The sequence below is a fragment of the Paroedura picta genome, chromosome 1, assembly GCF_049243985.1.
Source record: "Paroedura picta isolate Pp20150507F chromosome 1, Ppicta_v3.0, whole genome shotgun sequence".
NCBI classification, from domain to species: domain Eukaryota; kingdom Metazoa; phylum Chordata; class Lepidosauria; order Squamata; family Gekkonidae; genus Paroedura; species Paroedura picta.
Window position 1 is genome coordinate 10,869,879 of NC_135369.1, and position 12,107 is coordinate 10,881,985.

Genomic DNA, 12,107 nt, shown 5'->3' on the forward strand with positions numbered 1-12,107 from the left:
GGCTGGACCAGATGGCCCTTTGGGGCTTCTTCCCACTCTGTGTGATCACTGTGACCAATCTCCTTTTAAATACTCTACTATTTAAGCCATGGCCGTTGCTATTAAGAAGGAATATTCCTGATCTTTCAGCCAGAAAAGAGGGCATCTCCATTTTTAAAGTGAACCCAGACACACACAAAAAGAGGACATGTGTCAAGTGACCCAAATTTTTGTGCTTTTGACTGGGGCGCTGCTGCGTGTATCCTGAATAACGCAACATTCGTACTTTGTATTGGGTGGCATCCTAGGGCGCTTCCACACACACTAAAAAAATGCACTTTCAATCCAGTTCGTAACTGGATTGCGCCCTGCAAAATCCATTTGCAAACAGCCGCTGAAGTGGATCGAAATGGCTTTATTTAGCAAAATTGACGGCTTGAGGCCTCATGGATGAGACTTTTCAGTTCTCTCAGGAGAGGCTGCTGAGGGGACACAAAAAAAATCCAACCCTGAGGGAGCGCTTGGGCTAACGCACTTTTAAATTTTAGTTATTTTTCATTTTTAACTGATTGAATTCTTTTAATTTGCTCGAATTTGGACTGTCAGCGTTGTCAGCTGACGAGGCACTCAAAGGGTTTACTCTCCCGACTAAAACGAGGACCGTCCCCCTGACAGCCCTGAAACACAAATGAGGAGAGCGCATGCGCGCTGGGGAGACCGGAGAAGGGGGATGGGCAGGCAGCGGAGAGCGTCAAGTTGCGCACGCGCGGCTCCCTCCCTCCCTCTCGCACGCCCCTTCTGCCTTGCGCTCCGACTCGCCCTTCCGCGCGTGCGCGCACGACAGGCCTTAAACCCCGCCTCAGGCCCAAAGCCGCAGCCGTTCGGTTGGCCTCGCCCCTCGGGCTCCGATGATTGGCTCAACCGGCCGGCCGGCCCCTGTCACTCACCCCTCTCCCCGAGCTCTGAGTGGCTGCCGCTGCGGCAGGAGGCGGAGAAAGAGGGGAGGCGTGCTCTTCCGGCTGCGCGAGGCGCTGCTCCTTCCTTGCCCGTTCCCTCACACACTCGCTCATCTCTACCACTGACTTCCGGTGTGCTCGGCTGGGTGGGTGGGGGGCGAGGAGGCGCACGCTCCCCCTCCCTACCCCCCCCACCGGTGCAGACACCCCCCCTCCTTTATATATATATTTATTTATATATGCACATTCCTCCTTATTTGTTCCAGGAAGGGGGGGGGGAAGCCAGATAGACACGACCACACAAGACAGCCCCCCTCCCTTATCTGCCCCAAGCCCCGCCCCCTGGGGCTACAGCCCCGCCCTAGAAGCCCCCCACTCCTGAAGCCCCGCCTCTCCGAGCCTGGAGCCCCCCCCCCCAACATATCTCAAGTATTTCCTTCTTCCCTTTAATCTTCCTTGGTTTGTCAATCATGATCCCCCCAAATTAGGAATTGAAAGGATCCCCCACCCCCCCAGAAATAGGTTGCCAAGAAAGGGAGACTTAAGCATTCTCCCCCCCCAAAAAAAGTACTCCCCTTAAAGAAAGTGAGGTGTAGCTATAGGCGCTCATCTCTTAAGGAGGGGAAGGCAGGGGTCTTAAAGAAGAGGACTTCCACCCTTGCTTTCTGCCCTTGCCTCCCCATTAGGATTGCCCCCTCCCATAGGCAGCCTCTGAGGAAACTGCAGGGGGGTGAGTGTGGGGCTTCCCCATTGATCTCACCCCCCATCCCTCTGCCCCTGGTGAAGTGAGTGAGAGAGAGAAAGGGGGGCTCATCTCTTACATCCATCCCCCCCAACCTGCTATGGAGATGCAGAAAGGCAAAGGGGGAGCAGCAGCAGCAGCAGCAGCAGCAGGAGCTACCGCAGGTGGTGGTGGTGGTGGTGGAGGAGGAGGAGGAGGAGGAGGAGGGAAATTGCTGATCTACACCAGCTTGGATGCCAAGGATGAGCTAGAGGAGGTAGGTCCATGGTGGGACGGGGTGGAAGGACTGGGCTGGGGGGAGGGAAATGTTGCACCCCCCAAAAAAAAGACAAGGGACTTTCTAAACTGTGTTGTTTGGGCTCCCGAGATCGACAAATGTGTGTAATTTCTCTTCATGTGTGTTTTCTCTGTGTAATTTAGGCCCCAGAGTGCGCGGCATGGTCATTTGGTATTGCTTGTTGGCCCTCCAGGAGAATTGGTTGAGGCCACTGTGAGACAGAAGGCTGGACTAGGGAGAACCTTTGTCTGATCCAGTAGGGCCCTTCTTGTATTCTTATGAGGGGAAGGCCTTGGCCTCTCTGCCCTATTGGTGGCCCTCCAGAGCAAGGGGTGGCTATCGTGTGGATGGGATGCTGGACTAGATGGACCCCTGGGCTGATCTGGAAGGTCTGTTCTTGTGTTCTTATGAAGGGAAGGTCTCAGCTATTCTGTGTTGTTGTTGCCCCCCCTCCCCTCCCCTCCCCTCCCCTCCCAGAATAGCAGGTGGCCACTGTGGATGGGATGCTGGACTAGATGGACCCCTGGTCGGACCCAGCAGGGCTCTCCTGAGGGGAAGGCCTCAGCTTCACTGCTGTGTTGCTGGCCCTCCCACTGGACTGGCTGGCCACTGTGTGAGGCAGGAGGCTGCAGTAGGTGGACCCCTGGTCTGGCCCAGCAGGGCTCTCCTGTGTCCTTATGAGGGGAAGGCCTTGGCCTCTATGCCCAGTGGCTGGCCCTCCAGAGGGACTGGCAGGCCACCATGTGAGACATGATGCTGGACTAGATGGATCCCTGTTCTGATCCAGCAGGGCTTTTTTGATGTTCTTATGTTCTTCCATCATTTGACAACCGTGGCTAGTCTTGGAGAAAGCAGGAATCGCAGGGTTGGAATGATGTTTTCTGTACGCTGAGGATGGCTGTGAAGCCTGTGTGTGCACTTCAGGTTTGTCTCATGTAAAAATTGGCTTTATTTATTCATTTATTCATTTACAAAACTGTTATCCTGCTATTTAGCCCTCGTAAGCGTCACCCTGGTGGCTAACATACTGGCGATCATACTTTGGTGACATTACGAGAAGACATGCGTATAAAATAAATAATGTATTAAAAGGCATTAAAACCAACAACAGCACATTATCAAAACAATTGAAACTGGAGCGGGAAAGGGTGTGAATTTTCAGTCGCTTTTGATTTACAGGAACCCTTAGAATGAATGAATGAATGAATGAATGAATGAATGAATGAATGAATGAATGAATGAATGAATGAATGAATGAATGAATGAATGAATGGCCACCAAAGCATCCTACTTGTAAAAACTTTGTTTGGGTCTTGCAAGTGGAGGCTGCCTTGATGGTGTCCGTCCATCTGGGTCTCCCTCCTTTCCTGCTGCCTTCAATTTTTCTTAGCATTATTCTCTTTTCCCAGTGACTTTTTGTCTTCTCATAATGAAACCAAAGTATGACAGCCTCAGTTAAGCGATTTTAACTTCTAGGGATAATTCAGGCTTCATTAGAACCTAGAACTTACTTATTTACCAGCTCTGGAAATGCACACGCTGTTTCATGAACTTTGCCTGTCAGTGAGTTAGGATGAGGTGATCCCCCAGTTTAAAGCCTGAAAAGGGAGGTCTTGTTTATTACATGACATATTTGGGGTTTATGATTTGGGGCCTGTAGAAAGTCTCGGCTCTTCCCACCAGAAAGAGGCGGAACTGTAAGTGGACTCATTGATACAGAACAAAAATTGAATATTGATACACAACAAAAATTGAGTCCAATAACACCTTTAAGACCAACAGATTTATTTAAGGCGCGAGCTTTATTTATTCATGCCCTGAATAAATCTTTGTTGGTCTTAAAGGTGCTGTGGGACACAATTTTTGGTAGAATCATAGAATCATAGAGTTGGAAGGGGCCATACAGGCCATCTAGTCCAACCCCCTGCTCAACGCAGGATCAGCCCAAAGCATCCTAAAGCAGAACTTTAGAGTGCTACTTCAGACCAACAAGGCTACCCACTTGGATCTATCATTGAGCCACAGGCTCCTTCCCCTCCTGGCATATGATAAGCAGGAACCAGAGGGAAGGAGCAAAAGCTACGGTGGCTGAACCTCTTTGAGAACAACGAGGTGAACGTGTAGTTCAGGTTGGACCTAAACTGGTCTGCACAGAACTTGTAGCATTCGTGATGTGCAGGAAGTATATTTGAACCAAGCTAGATTAGAGTCCACTAGCCCCTTCGAGACCCATAAGATTTTCAGGATGTAAACTTTCGAGAGACAAAGTCCCATTCCTCAGATGTGTCTCTAAGGCAGTGGTTCTCAACCTTCCTAATGCTGTGACCCTTGAATACAGTTCCTCATGTTGTAGTGACCCTAACCATAAAATTATGCAAGTGTTCTTTCACAGAAATTAAACTGAAACTGACCCATGGAGTGAAGATCCATTGTTTATGATTGTATATAAACTTTTTTTTTACTGCGGTTTCTCAGTTCAGTTCTGCCTCTTGTCCCACCATGCCGATCTCGCTCTTTTCCGCTGCTCCAGACAGACGAACGCTCTTATCTCGGTCTACCCTGCAAGGCTGTTGGGTGGATGCCCCCCCCCTGGCCAAAACTGCTGTGAAAGGGTTATTCAACCCTCAAAGGGGTCCTGACCGCCAGGTTGAGAACCATTGCTCTGGACTGGGATTGAATTGTTCTGTTTTAATCCAGGATGTGTTAATTGTTTTATTTAAACCCAGGATGTTCTGTTTTAACCTAGGATTTAACCCAAGATGAGTTTGGCCAGATTTGTCTGTAGCTATTTCTAAGCTGGTACTGAATAAGGATACTTTAGAGCAGCCTTTCTTAACTTTTTGATTTAACTTTTTAATTAATTTTTTAAAATTTGTTCATTCAATTTATATACCACTCCTCACCGTGATGTCTCAGGGCGGTATGCATAGAAACTAATGAAATAGAACATACATCAGACTATTTTAACAAGCTGAACATATCAGAAGAAGAAGAGTTGGTTCTTATATGCCGCTTTTCCCTACCCGAAGGAGGCTCAAAGCGGCTTACAGTCGCCTTCCCATTCCTCTCCCCATAACAGACACCCTGTGGGGTGGGTGAGGCTGAGAGAGCACTGATATCACTGCCCGGTCAGAACAGTTTTATCAGCGCCGTGGCGAGCCCAAGGTCACCCAGCTGGCTGCATGTGGGGGAGTGCAGAATCGAACCTGGCATGCCAGATTACAAGTCCGCACTCCTAACCACTACACCAAACTGGCTCTCAGTAATCATTGTATCATAACATTCATAAAAGTCATAGTTGACTTCAGCTGAAAGCCTGGCGGAAGAGCTCCGTTTTGCAGGCTTTATGGAACTGTTTACCATTGAGAACCCCCTGTAACATTCTTCAGGCTTCAAGAAACCCCAGAAGTGGCGCAATGGTACAAAATATTGTTGGGAAGCAGAGCTGTGTACAGGGCCACCCGGGGCTCCTTCCCACCCCTTCCAGGCCCATCATTGGCCAATTGGGGTGGTGTGTGTCCATGTGACTATATATGGTCATGTCACCCAATAAATGCTTAACGAATTTTAAAAATATATGAAAAATTAATTAATTCCCACCCATTCAGGAAACCCTTCCGGTGCTGTCAAGAAACCTCAGGGTTTCATGAACCACTGTTTGAGAAAGTCTGCTTTAGAGTGTCCAAAGGGAAAACTTTCATAAAATAGAAGAAGTTGCTTCCCCCCCACCCCCCCCACCCTCCAGAGCCAGCCTATGTATGTGTCATGATGTGGCCTCGTGACTTTTTTGTGTGTGGACTAGTGACTAGTAACCAAAGTACCAAGCCCTATGAAGATAGGTTGAGGGACTTGGGAATGTTCAACCTGGAGAAAAGAAGGTTGAGAGGGGACATGACAGCTCTCTTCAAGTATTTGAAAGGTTGTCACTTGGAGGAGGGCAGGATGCTGTTTCTGCTGGCTGCAGAGGAGAGGACACGCAGTAATGGGTTTAAACTTCAAGTACAACGATATAGGCTAGATATCAGGAAAAAAAATTCATAGTCAGAGTAGTTCAGCAGTGGAATAGGCTGCCTTAGGAGGTGGTGAGCTCCCCCTCACTGGCAGTCTTCAAGCAAAGGTTGGATACACACTTTTCTTGGATGCTTTAGGATGCTCTGGGCTGATCCTGCGTTGAACAGGGGGTTGGACTAGATGGCCCCTTCCCACTCTATGATTCTATGATTCTAACTTTGGGGAGCTCACCAGGAACCATGGTGTGTTGCCCAACTATGCTCTGTCCATTTTGGCTCCAGTGCCTGATGACCCTCTCACAAACCGAGATGAATCTTTGCCGCTTTCATGTGACATGGGCACTGTGTGTATCTGTCATTTTGGGTGTGCAGAATTAGAGTCTCTATGGCAGCTCCACTCACTCAGACACTGAGTATATGCCAGCTTTTTTCAACCTTTTGACCGGAGGAGCCCCTAAAATATTGTTCAGGCTTCAAGGAACCCCAGGAATTGCGAGATGCCCCTTCAGAGGTGTGGAAACAAGATGTGGGAGCTACTCAATCAATCAATTGATCATTTACCATTTGCTTTGTGGAGAAAGAGACTAGGCCTGTACAACAACAGTAGACTCCAGTGACATCTAGAGATGTCAGCGGTCATCTGAACTTCTCGGAAAAGCGACGTGTCACCTCACAGTCCCACAGGAACCCAGGTTGGGAATCCCTAGTATATGCAAGGGCACAACCTCTCCCCTGTATTGACATGCCTTGAATTACTTGAGCCCTGATCCAGCACTGCACCACTACCCACTAATAAGTAATGACCCATAGGCATTAAGACACTACTCGGAAGCTCTCCCACTATCCTTGTCAGCTGTTCTTACGGAGAAATGAGGGCACATCTCCTTGGAAAAATTCACATTGGCTGGTAAAACTTTTTAAAAAATCCCTCCTAGTGGTACTTCTCTTTTAAGAGGCGAAATCAGAAGTGTTCTTATGGCTGTAGGACTTGCTCTTCACCAGTGGCTGTTAGATGTGACTCATTTCTCGAATGTTCAGCAGTGCTTCCGAGTATTCAAAAGAAGGAGTTGGAGTTAGGCCTTCAAATTATGTCTGGCTTATGACGTTCCTTGATGGCATACACCCAAGAGATCTTAAGGAACTCCGGTGTGAGATAATGAATCTATGAACTTGCGCATGTGATGATGATGATCTTATCCCTTCAGTCCTGTCCAACCCTTGGCGATTCTATAGGAAAGTCTTCACCATGCGTCCCTGTCTCTGACCGCTTCTTTGAGTTGGTTCATGGTCATCCCTGTATCGGCTTTGATCGTGTTGAGCCAGCGGATCCTTTGGCGACCACGTTTCCTTTTGCCACTGATCATGCCGAGCATTAATGATTTTTATAACGAGTCTGATTGCATGATGTGTCCAAAGTAAGTGAGCTTTAGCCTCAATATCTTCCCTTTTAATGACATAGTTGGTTTGTCCTTCTCTAAAATTATCTTGTTGGTAAGTTTGGCTGTCCATGGTATTTGCAGAATTTGTCTCCAACAGCATAATTCGAAAGCATCTATTCTTCTCCTGTCTTCCTTCTTCAGCGCCCAGCTTTTGCATCTATAGGTTGTTATGGGGAAGACAACAGCGTTGACTAGCCGGCACTTTGTATTAAGGCTGATATCTTTACTCTTCCATATTCGGTTCATGCCTAACAGTGCGTTCCGGCCCAGTGGTATTCACTGTTTGATTTCACGGCTGCATCCACCACTTTGATTGATCATCAAGCAGAAAAAAATGAAATCATCAATCAATGTTCTTGTTGTCAGTCGTGAATTTGGTGCTACTGCCAGTAGTTGTCATGATCTTGGTCTTTTTGATATTTAGGCATAGTCCCATCTATCGCTAAATTCAGCCACTGTGCCACAAGGCTGGAGAGCAGCAAATGTTAACACTAATTTTTTTAAAAAAAGGATTCAGAGGGAAACAGGAAATTACAGACCTCTTAATGTCTGTCCCAGGCAAATGTGTAGAAACTGTAATAAAAGATTAGGCACATAGAGGGACAAAGCTTGCTAAGAGGAAATCAGCATGGCTTCTGCAAAAGGAAGTCCTGCCTCGCCAACCTTTTGGAGTTCTTTGAGAGAGTGAACAAGTATGCAGACAATGGTGACTTGGTAGACATCACATACCTAGACCTTTGAAAGGCTTTTGAGAAGGTACAGGAAGCAAAGAGTAGGAATCAGTGGGGAATCACAATGTGGGGAAGTAAGCAGTAGGGTCCCACAAGGGTTGGTACCGTTTAGTTTATTCATAAATTATCTGGCATGAGGGGTGAGCAGTGTATTGGCCAAGTTTGAAAATGACAACCAATTATTGTAGTGAAAACCAAGGCTGATCATGAAGCGCTCCAAGAGGACCCCCCTAAATTGAGTGAGTGGGTGATAGTTCAACGTCGGTAAGCATAAACTGATGTGCATTGGGACGAAAAATCCAAACCTCAGCTATAGCCTAGTGGGTTCTTGATGAGGCTGAGAGGGGAAAAGATCTTGGGTTGTAGTGGAGAGCTCATTGAAACTGTTGACCCAGCATGCTGTAGTGGTGAAAAGGGCAAACTGTATGTTAGGGATTATTAGGAAATGGTAAAAGATAAAGGTAAAGGTATCCCCTGTACAAGCACCAGGTCATGTCTGACCCTTGGGGTGATGCCCTCTAGCGTTTTCATGGCAGACACAATACAGGGTGGTTTGCCAGTGCCTTCCCCAGTCATTACCATTTACCTCCCAGCAAGCTGGGTACTCATTTGACCGACCTCGGAAGGATGGAAGGCTGAGTCGACCTTGAGCCGGCTGCCGGGATCGAACTCCCAGCCTCATGGGCAGAGCTTCAGACTGCATGTCTGCTGCCTTACCACTCTGCGCCACAAGAGGCTCTATTAGGAATAGGGCTGAGAATAAAATGGCTCATGCTATAATGTGCCAGTGTGGATCTATAGTGTAGTTTCATGTGCAATACTGGTTCTGGTCACCATATCTCAAAAAGCACAGCTGGAAAAAGTATAGAGGAGGGCGGCCAAAAAGATTGGTTTAGCATCTTTATGTGCTTCTCTTTCCCACCTGGTCCAGTGGTTTGGGCTTGGGTGTCATCAATATGCTGCTGAAACCCAGCTCCTAATGGATGGTTGCCCGGAGACACCCCCAGACACCTTTGCCAGATGCCTGGAAGCAGTGACGGGGTGGCTCAAGCAGAGCCATCTGAAACTCAACCCTTGAAAGCTGGAGATCCTGTAGCTAGGTAGGGAGGGACTAGGTGAGAAAGTGCTCCTGCCCGGTCTGGATGGGGTTGAACTTTCAATTGCCTCCTTAGCCAGGAATCTGGGTGTGATTCTTGACTCCTTCTCTATGGAGGTGCAAGTTTTGAGAGTACCGCTTCTCCATTTTTTCCATCTATGCCAAGCCAAAGTACTAGGGCCCTACCTGGCTCTGGAACACCCATCCATAGTCATCCACGTGACAGTCACATCTCGATTGGACTTCTGTAACTCGCTCTACGCAGACCTGCCCTTATCCTTGTTCCGGAAACTACAATTGGTCTAGAATGTGGTGGCCAGTTTGGTGTAGTGGTTAGGAGTGCGGACTACTAATCTGGCAAGCCAGGTTCGATTCTGCACTCCCCCACATGCAGCCAGCTGGGTGACCTTGGGCATGTTACGGTGCTCATAAAACTGTTCTGACTGGGCTGTGATATCAAGGCTCTCTCAGCCTCACCTCCCTCAGGGCTCTCTCAGCCCCACCTCCCTCACAGGGTGTCTGTTGTGGGGAGAGGAAAGGGAAGGTGAATTTAAGCCACTTTGAGACTCCTTTGGGTAGAGAAAAGTGGCACAGAAGAACCAACTTCTTCTTATTGTTATTCGAACTATACTACAACAGTTGCACTGCTTACCAGTCGAATTCCGGGTCAAGTTTAAGGTACCGGAATTAGTCCATAAGGCCATCCGTGATCTAGGTCCTGCGTACCTGAGAGACCGTTTCTCTACCTACATCCCCTGAACAATGCTTCATTCTTTGAATACCAATCTGTTGGTGGTTCCTGGCCCCAAGGAGGTACATTTGGCCTCAACGAGGGCCAGGACATTTTCTGTCCTGGTCCCCACCTGGTGTAATGAGCTCCCTGAGCACATCTGGGCCCAGCCATAGTTAGTGCAATTCTTCAGGGCCTGTAAGATGGGTTCTTCCACCAGGCTTTTGGTTGGGGCCAAACCTAACATCCATCTGCCTACCTGTTTTTGGCCCCACTCAATCAATCATCTGTCCATCTATTTGTGTATTAGCCACTCCCAAGTCATCTTGAAACTTTATGGGAATTCAGTACCCATAATATATAACCGCTGCTGCTTTAACCTCTTTTAACTTGTCATTGTTTAGAATCATGGAATCATAGAGTTGGAAGGGACCTCCTAGGTCATCTAGTCCAACCCCTGCACTATGCAGGACACTCACATCCCTATCGCTCATCCACTGTAACCTGCCACACCCTTGAGCCTTCACAGAATCAGCCTCTCTGTCAGATGCCTATCCAGCCTTTGTTGAAAAATTTCCAAAGATGGAGAACCCACCACCTCCCGAGGAAGCCTGTTCCACTGAGGAACCGCTCTAACTGTCAGGAACTTCTTCCGGATGTTGAGACAGAATTTCTTTTGAATTAATTTAATCCCATTGGTTCTGGTCTGTCTCTCCAGGGCAATAGAAAACAACTCTGCTCCATCCTCTACATGGCAGCCTTTTAAATACTTGAAGATGGCTATCAGATCCCCTCTCAGTCGCCTCCTCTCCAGGCTAAACAGACCAAGCTCCCCCAACCTTTCCTCATACGTCTTGGTCTCCAAACCCCTCACCATCTTTGTTGCCCTCCTCTGGACTCGCTCCAGTTTGTCTACATCCCTCTTCAACTGTGGTTAAAAAATTTAATTTTATCGACTGTTATCTTTGTATACAGCTCTAAGCCAGCTTGCTGGGAGGGTGGGCTAGAAATCCAATAAACATAAACAAACAAAAACCAGATTAGGGGGTCAGAGCCCCTTCCCACTGAGGAAGGACTGAAGAGTGTGCAACTTTTCAGTTTAGACAAAAAAAAACTAAGAGGAGCCATGAGAGAGTTTGATAACGCAGTGCCTGGGGTGGAGACAGTTGATAAAGACAACTTTCTCTCCCCCTCCCGAAATGCTGGAGCTTGAGGGCATCTGCTGAAACTGTTGGGCAGTATGCTCCAGAGAGAGAAAAGGAAATACTACTTTGTGCAGAGAGTGATTAAAATGTGGCATTAGCTGCAAGAGGATATACTGATGGCCACGGGAGTAACCAAATCCTGGCCTAAAACTCTGACCACTACCCCACACTGGGTGCATTGTGCAAAGTATCCTTCCCAAGAGTTTTCCATCTACTGGTCAGAGGGGCAATGACACCAGGAGGCCTAGAGCAGGGGTCCTCAACCCCCGGCCATGGTACCGGGCCGCCAGCGGCCATGCCTTCCTCCCCCCCCCCCCGCAGCGAGAAGGGGGGAAGAAGCAGGCACGACCGCCGGCATGCCAGCGACGCAAACGCGCACACGCGGAGCTGCCGCGCATGTGTGTTTGCGCCCCCTGCTGGCGAAAACGCGCACGCGCGTTTGCGAGCAGCGTCTGGCGGCCAGGCCGCCGGCTCTCTCCAACCCTCGGAGGCGGTCCCCGACTACTAGAAGGTTGGGGACCGCTGCTGTAGAGCCCTGAGAACATCGCACAACACAGCTGGTAGATTGCATCTAGTACCGGGGTCGGTACGTTCCATCTGGCTCCGCCCCACAAATTCTCAGACCTCCCTGTTGGAATTTCACCCCTTCCTGCTCCATCTTCCGCCTAAGGTAGTTGGCACTGCAGGTTGGCCACCAATGAGTAAGAGCATCCGTTAAAAAATGCATCGTACTCTGTCGTCTCTAAATCTGAGCGCCGTAGCTGTTTATTCTTGGCACGAAGCATGCGTGAGGAAGGGACTAGCTTCCAGTTTCAGCGCCACTGAGTGTGCAGCTGCTAAATCAGCGTGAACTGCACAATGCTTAGATTACGGGGTCATCGCAAGTGGGAAAGGAAGCAAAACAGGCCCTGCAATTTATTCAGTTGGCCAGGGGCATTCTGG

The 12,107-nt window shown here is 48.6% G+C and overlaps 1 protein-coding gene across 1 annotated transcript in view; it reads left to right on the forward strand.

Moving 5' to 3' along the window:
* Positions 1–1,012: 1,012 nt before the first annotated feature.
* Positions 1,013–12,107, forward strand: part of INTS3 (integrator complex subunit 3) — a 129,829-nt gene continuing 118,734 nt past the window's right edge. The window contains exon 1 of the mRNA XM_077321205.1: positions 1,013–1,933. Within this exon, the coding sequence (XP_077177320.1) occupies positions 1,778–1,933 (156 nt within the window). The 5' untranslated portion in view covers positions 1,013–1,777. The remainder of the gene's footprint in view (positions 1,934–12,107) is intronic.